At 42.7% G+C, this 15367-nt stretch overlaps 1 protein-coding gene across 1 annotated transcript in view; it reads right to left on the reverse strand.

Moving 5' to 3' along the window:
• Positions 1-12740: 12740 nt before the first annotated feature.
• The window catches only part of wnt5b (wingless-type MMTV integration site family, member 5b), a gene marked incomplete at both ends in the record, with an annotated part of 17545 nt that continues 14918 nt past the window's right edge, over positions 12741-15367 (reverse strand). Inside the window, 2 exons of the mRNA XM_084050173.1 lie at positions 12741-13040; positions 13915-14073. Of these exons, the coding sequence (XP_083906299.1) occupies positions 12741-13040; positions 13915-14073 (459 nt within the window). The remainder of the gene's footprint in view (positions 13041-13914; positions 14074-15367) is intronic.

Below are 15367 nucleotides of genomic sequence, written 5' to 3' on the forward strand. Positions count from 1 at the left end.
CTAGTCTTTTAGTCTTAGTCAACAAAATTAACACTGTAACCCAGAGGTCTATGAAAACCAGTGGTCTAAAGTAACTAAGTACATGTACTACTGTACTTAAAGGGACTACACCATGAATTTTAACTTTTGCTTATTTTTTGTGTGTTTTTGGTCTCCCCTACCTCTCTTCTATCCTCAAAAATACCCCAGTTTGAACACTCAGGCTTTCACAGCAAATCTGGGGTTTTCTGTAAATTGGTCAAAAAACAGGCCAAACTGATTTGTTCCCTGGTGTGACGTCACGTCAGGGAACAATTCCTCCCGTTTTTCAGTTCCAACCAAAAAAATATATATTTTTTTTAATTTTTTAATTGTTCTTATTTTTTTCTTTAAAAAAAAACCTTTTTCCACACAGAACCAGGAGATAACATGCATACAAACTGGCTCAATAGCGCCCCGTGCCAAACAGGACAATGTGGTATTGCAGGTGAAAGTGCTTTATAAGCCAGAGAGAAGTTAGTTGGAATGAGTATATCTGAGGCTTGATTTAGGCTCAAACCGTTTGAAAAACGTTTGAGGGACATAAACAATATGATATTAAATATTATTATTATTTTTTAATTCATGGTGTAGTCCCTTTAAGTACTTAGGATGTTTTCAAAAAATGTTGTTTTGAAGAAATGTGGAACATTTGCCATACAATGAATGTTTTCAGATGGGGGTCTGCAGCAAATACATATTAAGTTGGGGGTCCTTAATGAAAATGTTTGAGAAACAAAACACTGGTTTAAACAACATTAGGAAACAAGCCCAAATAAGCAAGTACACTTTCGAAACAAGCCCCCCAAAAAACGCAACCCGCAACTAACCAATATTTACAACCAACTTTACAGAAAACCAAGCCCAAATTCGCTTATAATAAGCAGACATGGCAACACTGTCTCTGTGTGTGTGTGTGTGTGTCTCTCTCTCTCGCTCGCCACGACGTCAGCCAGCCAATCTGCCCGTGACGCCCCTCGCATGAGCGGCGCTCCACCAATCAGAACGCTCTGAATCTTGTGTCCACGGTGACCACACAGCAAGGTTGTCTATATCCCATGCCCCGGAGGCACGTCAACAGCAGCAAAATATATACCTTGAAGAATTGTGATCAATCAATCATATTGATTGATCAATCAATCAGGGACATTTTGTTTGAAGCAAAACAGACACACAACACATAATATTAAAACGAATGTGATAAAGCCAGACATTAACATTTATTAGCACTAAATAGGGACATGATGGACATCAACCTGCATAGCAATCCTGTTAAGCAATAAAACAATTAAAGTGAGTGCATAGAGACACAATTAGCCTAATGAATGTAGGCTAGGGATATTATTATTATTATTATTATTATTATCATTATTATTATTATTATTATTATATATTTTTATTAAGATATTTATTGATGTTGTAAGTTTATGATACTCAAGGGAAATTAAGTTCATATCGATGATAGAGGTTCATATTAGGTCAAACTGGACTTTGACAGCAAGCTGTGTGTGGACCAACTAACCAATCACTGCGCGACCGTCCCTCCAGGCCATGGGGTCTGGACTCTGGACACAGAAAGCGAAGACGATGTTCAAAACTGGTTTCAATTGGGAAATGTAGTTTTATCCGCATTGATCTGTCTGAAGTTCAGTAGAGCAGTGTATGGTGTGTTTTTGTGCAATAAAACAAATAGACTGTCGCCTCAATATTGATTTGATATAGATTAGGAGAGATCTAGGTCAACTAAATAGGATTAAAAAGCCCAAGAAAGCCATTGGCTTGTTTCAATTGGGGTCCTTTTGTACTCAGTTCATAGTGGCATGTCAGTGGAGAAATACCACAATGTAGAAATACTCTGTTATAAATGAAAGTACCAGTATTAAAAATGTACTTGAGTAAAAGTACAAAAGTATTGGCATCAAAATATACTTAAGTACTAAAAGTAGAAGTACTCATTATGCACAATGTCCCATTTCACAAGCTTTTAAATTGGTATAAAATCCTTTAAGCGATGCGATGTGAGCTTGTAGAGCGGCAATTTTCAAATAGCCAAAGTATATCGGTCTGAAGTGGTTAAATTGTATGTTTTACAAAGAAACTAGTAACTAAAGTTTTCAAATAGTTGTAGTGGAGTAAAAGCCCAATATTTTCCTCTGAGATGTAGTGGAGTAGAAGTAAAAGTACTGAAAACTGGAAATACTCCAGTAAAGTAAAACATACCTCAAAATTGTAAGTACAGTACTTGAGTAAATGTACTTAGTTACTTAACACCACTGCCTGGAAGTAACCGATTGCATCATTAAGTAAATAGATTTATTGTGATGTGATTGTTATTGGGTGTGTTTGCAAAACCTGCCTATCTGCTTTGTCAAGTCTTTAGTTCCCAACTGAAATCACCATGGTGTTCAATAAACACCAGCCTACTGGCTGCTGAACTGCATGCAACACAACACAACCACATGATGATAGATGTTTGGGTTGTGTAGTTACCCTATGATATAACTCCAAAGGTGGACAAGAAATCAAAAATAGTTGCTCCATCGATTAGAAATTGATATGGAGCAAAATATGCTCCTTATTGACTTACATTGGTCGGTGAAACAGCTCTCATTCTTTTAAGGTGTACTTTTGGCTCTGCCCCCTCAGCCAAAAGTACACCCTGCGTATGTCACTGATCACATGACCTCAATCAATTATCCAGTTCTAGGCAACATAGAAGAGGGGGGGAGGGACTTTTTTCTTAATTTCACACAACAGCTATAAGGTGTATAGTTAAATGTTGAAAATTAGTGGTATTCCCCTTTAAGGGAGGACCGTCCGGCTGGTGGGACGAACGGATCTCTGACGTCACGCTCATGTCACCATGACTCAGCCATAACCATATAACGAATTCCCAATGCAGCTACGCCCAAATATGGAATGTGTTGTCTAACCTCAATGTGTCGTCATGGCATCAGCAAAGAAATCAGACAGCTCCATATATGGGCACAAAGGGGGCATGCCCATATATGGGCATATACTGATGACATCAGTAGCGGCCCAAACCTCTAGTTTTCAAAAATAGTGAAACTGGCAAATCTACAAGCAAGCTCACAATGCATTGCTATTTTTTAAATAGACTGAAGTGGTAAAAGGACAACCTTTTTTCTACCATATCACCATGGGTATAGCCTACTCAATTGTGCTCACTATCAGAATACAGAGGTGAGCTGTGGATACCTTAAAATGTTACCTGATTGATTGACTTTATTTTGACCATTTCATCTTACTGTGAATAACATACAGTCCTGCGGAGAAAGACAAAACAACACAATACATTGAAAATAAAAACAAACCAGAAAAGTGCGCTCCTCTGAGCGCAGATCTCTGCCAAGCTGGGTTTGCGCGACAGACTGTGCAGCAACTTGTTAATGTGGTGCCCCTATGGGCAGAAGTAGATCTATTATTTGTGAAGATATCACAGAGTGCGTGTTCCCGAGGTTATCCAGCCAGGGGCCGTGTGCCATCTGTTTACTAGTTCAGATCCTGTTATCAGAGTACATGCAGGCCAGTCTATGACATCAGTCATCTGTGACATCAGTACTGTGACATCAGTCATCTCCATATGTGGGCATATTTAGGCTCAGACATTCAGATTGCTACAATTGATAGATAGGCCTATAGACCATCACCGGCCCACTCGGGAACAATGGAGGTCGGGAACCTTCTATAGCAACTGTGTTTCCCGGCCAACTTCCATTTTGACGTTCAGCGCAGTGTCACATTAGCTTGTGCAGATTGGTCAGTTTGTCAGCACTCAGCACAACGGTGTCGTGCGTGGAAAATAGCAGACCTACAAGTTCACAACGTGTAGGTTGACTATTTTCAACGCGCGACACCGCCGTGTGACGATGTATGAATCAGGCTTTAGCAGCCCTTAAACTGATACAGATGATCACCTTCGGTGGGAGTAACCCAACTACCAAGTAAAGGCTGGGTATGTGATCAATGTAATTACAACCAACTTTCATAATGTCTGTCTATCTGTCATTAATAGACATAAACCCCTTTGGGTACAACATAAAGTCCTGTACTTCCTGTTTCAACAATAGGTGCGTGGGAACAGGGGGATGGGGGACATTAAAATGCGTGTGAGACCATGTGCGTGCACACTTTCCTTCACCATAACAATTAGCCTATGTAATTCCCCAAAAAATAATAATACATGAAAACAAGAACCAGGAGACCTGGTACTGCCAGACCCCTAGTGGTTGAAATCTGAATGGCCGGGCTTCGCATGACGTGTGTCCCTTCTATGTCCCTTCTATGACGAAAGGGGGACAGACTTTTTTGGCTGGGGCCGGGGGACAAAGTGACATACCATGTATGGACAAAACAGATACAAAGCCTCATGTAAGCCCGACCCCTTGGGTCTGGCAAAAATAAGTGCGGGGATCTCCACCAGGATGGGTTGCCTGCCCAGGGCTGTGTCAGTCGTAGGGTGCAGCCATCAACACACAAGGATGCTGTGGGGGGAAATAGAGTTTGTATGACAGGTGATACAACTGCTTACGTTTGTGGTGCCCCCTATGGGAAGAAGTGAAAATACTTTTGGAGGTGCAAAATATAAAGGCCCCTCAACATTTGATTTCAATGTGGGGCTGACTGAATGTTGCGTTCATGACATATGACAGGTTTCTTTTTTTGTAAGAAATAGCCCCGCCCACAATTTTGGGAAGAAAATTACAGGAGAGTATCAAAACCCTGTATGACTGTTATGATATGTCATGTGAGAGACCATTGTGGAAAAAATAAATCATGTTTCGGCAACAAACAGTGACAATTGTAGCATATGTGGTGCCCCCTATGGGTGGGAAATTATTTTTTACTCTGTGCTGTTTAGAGGCCCCTCAATCTATGATTCAAATTTGGGGTAGATGGCGTTGGCAAATCCTGCCTACGCTGAACAAAGTTTTTAAGGACAAAATCCTTTTTTACTTCCAGTTCTGAGCTCTGAACGCTGTAGCCTACAATAGCTCAAGCAACTGAGCGAGCGGTCGTGTTGCTATAGGCAGATGCTAGCAACACCACGGCTCGCTCAGTTGCTTGAGGCACTGTACACCGGTGGTTTTACCTCCTCGATCTCCCTCTGATGCGCGGTGGCAAATTTGTCATGTAGGTTTTGCCATTTCTTGTGACAGGTTGTTTTTGGTCAAGAGAGGGATCTATCGCTGTTTACAGTAGAAAGGTTTTTCTCAAGTGTCGATACGCTGGTGCTTTCATGGCTATGTCCATGTCTCATTCCTTGTATCTATCTCTCCCCTGACTGTCTGTCCTGGTCTCTCTGCGTCTGTGTGTGGGCGTAGGCATGGCTCTGCTGGATTTCTTGATTGCTTGCACAATTGCTCTCATTGCCCCCCATTTATAACGTAAACGCTAAATATTCTCATTTCAAAGGCCTCGCCCCTCTAATTGACGACATGACGAAGCGGAATACAGCCAAGAGAAAAAATGTGTCGATATTTTAACGCTGTAAGTCAAATCGAAACAACTAAAAAGTGTCATTATAGGACATCAGAAGATTTTTGTCTGGGAAAAAAAAATCACTATCGATGGGGTCATTAGTGACACACACAGAAAAAAGAAAGTGAACCTGAAACTTCACAAAAATAAAAATATTTGACCAAACATTTGTGCTTGGCTGTTTCTAGCGGTCCCTGAAAATCCTCTTGCCTCTTAACGCGCTTACACATGTTAATAGAGCCAGATCTGCCATTGTTGAGGTCCGAATAACTGCCAAAGCTCTTACAAAGGTGACTGATTAAGCATCTAACCTATAACATTCTAAAAATGTTTGTTCTTTTGTTTGATTTGAATGCTTGTAATTGTTTCACCTGTCAAACAATTTTGAAATACCTATTAGGTTAGGTTAGGTTATATGGTTAATATTTTTAAATTAATAATCCGTCAATCAAATTGACGGATTAATAAATATACAGGGAATTGCGTTGAAATAACCATATGCCCATTTTTGGTCGCCACAGGTTTGATACATGAGGGCTATTATGAAGTAACTGAAAACCGGTGCCCAAGCAGCACAGTGAGCCTCCCTTAGTCCACACACACCTTCAAGTCATCAACTCATCTGCTGCACAGTATATCTAACCCTGGTCCTCATTACCGTTCTTGGTGAAAGTGTGGAGACGCTGGTGTGCCTTCAGGTTACATAACGTATTGAAACTCTTGTTACACTGTTTACAGATGTGCTTTACTGGCCGAGTCAAAGTCTTGGTGAATTGTTGATGACTGTAAACTCTTGGTTGGCCTGTGTTGTTGAAACGGTCACAACACAGTTTACAGATGTGGGGTTTCTTTTCTGTGGACGTTTGCTGAAGTGTGCTCACTTCTCTTGGCTGAGTTGAAGTCTTGGTCTGTTGCTGGCCGTAAGATCTTGGCTGGTCTGTATTACTGACACCTTGTTTTTCTCCTGTGTAAGTCAGCTGATGTTTCTTCACTTCTCTTGGCTGAATCAAAGTATTGGTGAACTGTTGATGCTGAAGTGTCTTTACTTCTCTTGGCTGAGTTAAGGTCTTGGTCGGTTGCTGACTGTAAGATGTTGGTTGGTGACTGCAGGATTTTGGTTGGTTCGTGTTAATGAAACTTTGGTTCTCTCCTTTATAAGTCTGATGTGTCTTTACTCTGCTTTGCTGAGTTAAAGCCTTGTTGGTCTGTTGGCGACTGAAAGATCCTGGTTGGTGACTGGAAGACCTTGGTTGGTCCGTATTAATGAAACTTTGGTTCTCTCCTGTGGAAGTCACATGATATGTGTTTAATTCTTTTGGCTGAGTTATAGTCTTGGTGTGCTGTTGATGGCTGTAAGATCTTGGTTGGTCTGTGTTGATACATATGTGGGGTTTCTCTTCGGTGTAAGTCTGATGATGTGTTCTTACTTCTCTTGGCTGAGTATTGGCAAACTGTTGATGACTGTAAGCTCTTGGTTCTGCTTGTTTCTGGATGGTCACAGAGCTGGTGGTGATTTGCTGACAGTCTGCTGAGATCTGTCCATCCATCAGCATTTGGCAGTAGCGGTTGTTGTGGCTCTTCTTTAAGTGTTTGTGGAGAAAGAGCTGAGACCTGAAGGCGTATTCACACTCGGGACAAGAGAACACTTGAGTCGTTGCTTCCGGGAGTTGACGTTCATCACCTGTCACCCTGTTTACAGTGGAAGCAGCGATGTCTGCAGTGTGGAGACTGTGGTGTGTGTTCAGGTTAGGTAACTGGCTGAAACTCTTGTCACACTGTTTAGATTGGAAAGGTATTTCTCCAGTGTGGCGATGCTGGTGTTTCTCCAGATTACCTTTAAAACTCTTGTCACACTGTTTAGAGTTGAAAGGTTTTTCTCCAGTGTTACGACTCTTGTGTGGTTTCGGATCATCTAACTCATTGAAACTCTTGTCACACTGTTTAGAGGGGAAAGGTTTTCCTCTCACACCAGCGTGGCTACGCTGGTGTGCCTTAAGGTGATTTAACTGACTGAAACCCTTGTCACACTGTTTACAGACGAGAGGTTTCGTTCTTGTGTTGGTCTTCTGACGTGTCGTTACTGCTTCACCTGGTTGAGTGAAAGTCTTAGTCTGTTGAAGACTGAGACGTATTGGCTGGTCTGTGTCTCCTCCTTGCTTCTGGCTGCTGGTTATAGAGCAAGTGATTTGCTGAAAGGCTGCTGTGGAGATAAGTCCATTGCTCAGCATTTGGCAGTAGAGGTCGTTGTGGCACCTTTTGATGTGTTTATAGAGGAAGACCTGAGACGTGAACGCGATCGTACACTCAGGACAGGAGAAGGCCGTAGTCAAAGTCTTACTCTGTTGATGACTGTAAGATCCTGCTTGGTCCGTGTCTCCATCTCTCTGGTTCGTCACGTTGCTTATAATTTGCTGAAAGGATGCTGACGAGATCTTTCCAGTCTTCACCATTTTGCAGTAGAGTTCGTTGTGACATCTCTTGATGTGTTTATAGAGGAAGACCTGCAATGTGAAGGCGTATGAACACTCCGGACAGGAGAAGATCACAGCCTGGGAAGGCTGGGACCTCATTCCTTGCAGGAGCAGCCGTTCATCATCAAAGCTTCTGCTATACATGTGGGGTATGTCTGTCGGGGCTCGACGATTCTCCCTTTAAAGTATATTCTCTTCTCTCTCTCTCTCTCTCTCTTTCTCTGTATCTCCTTCTATCTTACCTCTTTTCCTCGGTCTGTCTAACTTTATCGATGACTCGCTCTATCTCATTCCTTCTCTATCGGGGACAGTGACAAAGTGGACATGTGTGAGGACTTCATCACTTCTTATATAGGCTGACCAGAGCTCTGGTCTGATGTCACACACAACATAAACTGTTGCCATAGATGCCTAACAATGCCGACTTGCACAGGTACCGTTGCAGTTCATTCTCTGTGTCGTTTAAGGGATAAATGTGTGCCGATGAGCTTTCCAGCCGTAATCTCACTACTATAATTGAAAAGGTGTGGCTTTTGTGTGAATGCATCCCAAGCCCCCAGAATCAGGTTGCATTGAAGCGAAATGGACATGCTGGCCATTCGTAGGTACTGCAGCTTAAACGGACGAGCGAAAACGGTTTCGACCAATGGGCTTGACTCACGAGCTTGCGCACAAGCTTGCACACAGGGCCGCGCACCTCTGTGACGTAAAACGGAACATATCACAGTGGCCCCAAATAGGCTACGCCCATCACACTTTTTAACCCGGAAGAAGGGGTGAATTCGCTTCATGCGTTGGGTGAGCAACTCAATGCAAGTAGCCTGGGATCCAGCCTGATTCGCTACGTTCGGCTGACTTTTTTCTCTCTCTCCGCTTATCAGTCTGGAATGCACCCCATTGACTCGTTTTGCAGAACTACACTGGAACTACATATGTTACGTTAGGCAACGTCGTTGCTGATTGGATGTTGTTCAAATGAATGACGAATCACAACGATCACACTGTTTTTTTTGTCCCGCCCCGCACCACAGACCAATCAGAAGCCACGGCACGATTCGCAACGTTTGTCATGTCCCGCCTCCCTTGGAGATAGGAGGCATTCCAGACTGAGAAGCGAAGAGAGAAAAAAAAGTCCGCCGAACGTAGCGAAGCAGGCTGGATACCAGGCTACAATGCAAGTGGATGGGAGGGGATTTCGGGTGCCCTCTCTATTATTTTTAACTCTATGGTGCATCCGTGTTCCCACTGCACACCAGTTGTCCAATTGTTTCCAAACCAATGTTCCCTCTAAGCTGTGTGTGTGTGCACTATTCCGGAGTGCCTCACGCACAGCATGTTAAATTACAATGCAATAACAGGGTATAATAGTAATATATATATACAGGGTATAAAATGTAATTTTGCTCAGGTAAATTCTTAATTCAGAACGTTTACTTGTAACGGAGTATTTCTACATTGCAGTATTGGTACTTTGTATATCCTCTCTATCTAGTGTGAGGCATGCTTCTGTACTCCATTGTATTCCATTGGTTCTCAAAGTGGGGTCCGGGGACCCCCAGGGGTCCTTGAGGGAATTCCAGGGGGTCCCCAGCTAAATGGTATTTAGGAACCAAATGGACCCTTATGGGTCTGTAACTCTGAGAGTGTACAAATGGAACCAAATGGACTTTTATGAGTCTGTAACTCTGAGAATGTACAAATGGAACCAAATGGACCCTAACGGGTCCATTTGGTTCCATTTGTACACTCTCAGAGTTAAATTAACATTGATTTTACGATATAAATTGGGGTCCAAGAGATAGAAATGCCATTAGTTGGGGGTCCGTAGCCCTAATGCATGTCAAACTGGGGGTCCAAGAAATTAAAATGGTTGAAAATCACTGCTATAGAGCCGTAAAAATCTTTTCTTATGGGGGTCCCTGGCATATCTTTTCAAATGGGGGTCCGCGGGCTAATAAGTGTCAATTTGGGGGTCCTTGACATGAAAAAGTTTGAGAACCACTGCTGTTTTCAACGGCACATGCGCACACACAAATACACACAATTGATATATATTCACATGCAGTACGTGTGCATGTGCCTACACACATGTTCCTTCAGAATGACACGTGATCACACAGCCAGACATGTCTGTGAGAGAACAGATAGGTCATAGGTCAGTCAGCAGACTCTGATTCAATATTTATAAACCTCTCACCCTCTTCTACTATCCTAACTCCTTACATAACAACACATAATTATGCACAGTAGTAGTATGACAAAGTATAAATCAGAGTGTAATTGCGTCCCCCTTCTCTCCTCTTCAAATTATGATCGCTTATCATGCTTGTATAATTTTCTGCATGAGAATATTGAATTTATTCCTTGAAAAATAATGTTTTCCTGTGTGTATAAAATGTGCTCTATAAATGAATATACCTCTCTAAAGGTGTAGGAGAGACAGATACCGGTAGTAGGAAAGCAGAGAGGGAGACCGTGTAGGAGAGACAGACAGTGGGACCAGCTGAGAGAGAGAGACAGCGTAGGAGAGACAGACAGTAAGAAGAAAGCTGATCATCACCATGTCTGTAAACTTGGAGTCACAGTCCAGAAACAGCTACTAGCTGTCAAAGCCTGTGATAGGACGACTTGTGTGAGGAAGTGGGCTCTGATTGGACATTCCAAAGAAACAAGTTGGACAAGATGATGAAAGTTTTTTTTTTTTATATATCAACAGATACACAATTATACGTACAGTACAAAATACAAAACACAAACCAACACAATCAATAAGAAAATATATTTTCTTTTTTGGATCTATTATTTATTTATTTATTTTATTTATTAAAAACTTTTAAGTAATCCATAATAACTTGCAGTCCTCTGTTTTTTTTTTGTTTTCTTTTTTGTTTTCACACGTTTGTTATTTATGCCACATTCTGTTCCATTTTGCGTTGAACCAGAGGAAACAGTCTGTCCTGCAGAGACTTTACAGGGTGAAGAACTGCTGTCTGTGCCTTTTAAACACTTAAACCATTAAGACACACATTTTTTAATAGCTAAAATCTAAAATGACACAGATGCTCTCCTGGCCTTAATGGGTTAAACCCTCTATTCTTAGTGAAAAACGGACCTGAGTTGCAACTGTACTTGGTTTGCTGTTTTTTTCAATCTGCATAGACTGTCTTAGCCAAAAATAGATAAAATTGCAAAAATTGGAAAGCTTGTAGATTGGCTATTTTGGCAAACGTCCCCCCCCCCCCCCTGTGATACTGTGGTCCAAGTGGTGATCTGAGATTCATTACAACGATTTGGTTTTATATTAATCAAAAAGTATGCACATTAAATGTCATTAATTGATTGAACTACACGTGATGGTGGTACCAACAATAATTTGGATGGACTCATTCACTCACACGCACGCACGCACGCACGCACGCACGCACGCACGCACGCACGCACGCACGCACGCACGCACGCACGCACGCACGCACGCACACACACACACACACACACACACACACACACACACACACACACACACACACACACACAGAGAGAGATATTGAGAGATATTGAAAGTTAATTGAAAGTTGTTGCTGTGAAGTTCCTACTACACATTTAGTGTTCCATTTGATTTAACATTGTAAATTATCAGTATGACAAAACGCTAATCCATCATGCATGTTGTCCATAATAATAAAGTCTCTACCCAGTGGAGAGAACGACAGATCCAAGCAAACAACAGCTCCGTTCAGTTCCTCAGTGTGCATGTGTGTGTGTGTCGGTGCGTATGCGCGCACGCACAGCATTCCAGAGAGAATGGAACATGGCATGTGCTGGAACAAACACACACACACACACGCACACGCACACGCACACGCACACGCACACGCACACGCACACGCACACGCACACGCACACGCACACGCACACGCACACGCACGTGATGTCAGTGCTCGCCAGGGTTTCACTTCCAGGGCTAAAGTTCAAATGTTCAGTGACACGCAAACACGCTGACGTCTCGCTGTGCACGGTGTGTGTGTGTGTGTGTGTGTGTGTGTGTGTGTGTGTGTGTGTGTGTGGGGGGGGGGGGGGGGGGGGGGGGGTTTGCTTTGTTGGTCCACCACACACAGACGGCCAATCAGAGTCCCAGCTGACAGCATTCAATTACATGGCAGCTCCCAGTGGAAAAGTGTTGTTTAGAGAGCCGGGGTGTAAATGGATAAATAAAAACGCAGTTTGTTTGTTCTCTTTTTCTTTTTTTTTGTCATCATTCACGACAAAATGAGTCACTTGTGGTAAAGGAACCAGGGAACAGAAAAGTCTTTAAAAAGACCCCGAGTCCAGTTGATGTAGAAAACACACTATATCCTCTCCTTTTTCCGTCCATCCGTCGCTCTGTCCATTCCTGGTTTCTTCTTTGCCTCCTTCGTTTCTTCCTTCCCAGTCGGCCGTCCTCTCCTCCTCCTCCTTCTCTCCATCTCGCGCTCCACCCCCACTTTGTCCGTCTGTGAGATGTTTAACGCACCGCTCCATCCATCCATCCATCTATCCCTCCTTCTCATCCACCTCTCTCTCTCTCTCAATCCATGTCTCCTTCCATATCTGAACCACCACCCCCCCTCTCTCTGCACAGTAAAAATCATCAAACTCTGAGAGTGTGAAAAAGGGAACCAAATGGACCCGCAAGCGGGTCCATTTGGTTCCCTTTTTCACACTCTCAGAGTTGGACGAAAAACACAAAAAGACTTTCCCTGGCGGTGGCGATCATTTACAGACGTACTGGTCTACGAGGGTGGAGCAGCGTTTGCACTTGACGTAGCAGCACCAGTGGAACTTGCAGTGGCAGCGCTCGTGCTTGTAGGTCTTGAAGTGGTCGTAGCCGCGGCCGCAGCACATCAGCTCGCAGCCCTCCACGCCCTCGGACGTCTTGTTGCAGAGGCGGCCCTGCGTGCCCACGGAGCCCGTGGTGGCATTGGCGTGGCAGTAGTCCGGACTGGGGTCCAGGTAGACCAGGTCGTCGGGACTCGGGGCGCTGAAGCGTCTGTTCAGGGGCTCCAGTTTGCCCTGTTTAGAGAGAGGAGGAGGAGAGAGAGAGGAAGGTGAGGTGGGAGATGGGGTGTTATAGGCGGTGGTGGGGAAAGTACTCGCATGTTTTACTTGAGTAAAAGTATCAATACTGCAATGTAGAAGTGTACTCTGTTACAAGTAAAAGGCCTGTGTTCAAAATGTTACTTGAGTAAATGTACAAAAGTATTGGCTTCAAAATATACTTTAAGTACCAAAGGTAAAAGTGCTAAGATGTTTGAAAATAACAGATCTACAAGCTCACACAACAGCTCGGCTATTTTCAAATAGCCTATGAATAGAATAGGGCTAAAGTGGTTAATGTATGATTCATGATATCATAATTAATCAATCTGAAGACTAACTAGTGACTAAAGTTGTCAAATAATTGTAGTGGGGGTAAAAGTACTATATTTGCCTCTGAGATGTAGTGGAGTAGAAGTATACAGTAAGTACTGAAAACTGGAAATACTCAAATAAAGTAAAAATATGTCAAAATTGTACTTAAGTACAACAGTACTTGAGTAAATGTACTTAGTTACTTTACACCACTGGTGCTAAGTGGTGTGTGTGTATGTGCATGCGTGCGTGCGTGCGTGCGTGCGTGCGTGAGAGGCGGGGGTGAGACGAGACGGTGTTTTGTCTGCATACTCGTCATTATTAACTTATTATAATCATTTTGCAACAAAACCATAATTGTTAGAAAATAATAATTTGTAAGTGTTATTTAGTGTTTAGTTTAAGTCATGTGTGCCTTTCCTAAATTCCCAGAATTCCCCAGATTCCCCAGCCTCTGGCTGAACACGTTCCAATATCTGATTTACATTCAATGTTTAGTAAAAGTATTTGAAGTATAAATGTGACGTTTCTGTACCTTTCTGCCGATGCGCATGCTCGCTGCGCTGTCGTATTTCTGCTTCAGGAGATCCCCAACTTGTCTGAAGTCCGCCAACTGAAGCCAACATGTCTTCAGACTGCAGGAGCCACTGACGCCATGACACTTACAGGAGACACTGGCTGAGTTGTAAGCCGCCTAGACAGACAGACAAGAGAGACAGAGCTTTAGAGCAGTGGTCTTCAACGTTTTCAGGCCAAGGACCCCCTAGCTGAGAGAGAGAGATGAAGCAGGGACCCCCCCCCCCCCACCACCCCCACTAAATACTGTGTAAAATTATGTTGCAGATACATTTTTCATACATTTCATAGATAATTGGATTCATGTTAATGTGTATTTTAAGATAGTTTACCTTTAAACCCTCAATATTTAGTCAACTTTTAACCGCAGGCTCTGTACTTGGTCTGCTCTTTTTCCCTCTACACCGACTGTCAGAAAATAGCCGATCTACAAGGTTGTAGATCTGCTATTTTCAGCTAATGGTCCCCACCACACAAAGATTTGGCGGACCCCCTGTAGTAACTCTGAGGACCCCCTAGGGGTCCCGGACCCCCTGTTGAAGACCCCTGCTTTAGAGCAGTGGTTTTCAACCTTTTTCATGCCAAGGACCCCCAAATTGATATACATTTGGACGTGGACCCCCATCTGAAAATGTTTTGTGCCAGGGACCCCCAGGAGAGAAGATTTGTGTTAAAAAAAATGTTAAATTCGCAGCGCAGAAAACAGTGATGCTTACTCCAGCGTGAATAATAAATAAAACCTCAGATGTGTGTACAAATTAAAAACCCGAATCTACATTTTCAAGGCCTTCTGTTCTCACCTAAATGCGGCCTTGCCTAGTAGCATTAGTTATGAATCTGCCGTTTATTCTACACTGCTGCCATCTAGTGGTGATGACACGTAACAACACACGGACACACAAAATAACAGTATAGCGCCCCACTCTTACCTTTCTCCCTACACACCTATCAAACAAAGCCAAACTAAATACAGTCTGTCGCAGAAAACTATTTCCTGCCAAAGTGCAGTGGAAAAAGTATTCACATTTGTTACTTAAGAAAAAGTATCAATACTGCAATATAGAAATACTCTGTTGCAAGTAAAAGTCAGGAATTCAAAATGTACTTGAGTAAAAGTACAAAAGTATTGGCCTCCAAATGTACTTTAAGTACCCAAATTAACAGTAGTCATTATGCAGAATGTCCCATTTCAAGTTTTCAAATGTAGAAAAATCTTTTGAAAATAGCAGATCTACAAGCTCACAATGTGTCACATCGCGACGCATTGTGAGCTTTGTGAGCATTGTGAGATCGGCTATTTTCAAATGGCCGAAATGTATGTAGGCCTGAAGTGGTTAATGTATGTGTTGTAATAATAACACAAATCTACAAAGTAACTAGTAACTAAAGTTTTCAAATAATTGTAGTCGAGT

This window comes from Gymnoscopelus microlampas (assembly GCF_963454915.1).
Source record: "Gymnoscopelus microlampas genome assembly, chromosome: 23".
NCBI lineage: Eukaryota > Metazoa > Chordata > Actinopteri > Myctophiformes > Myctophidae > Gymnoscopelus > Gymnoscopelus microlampas.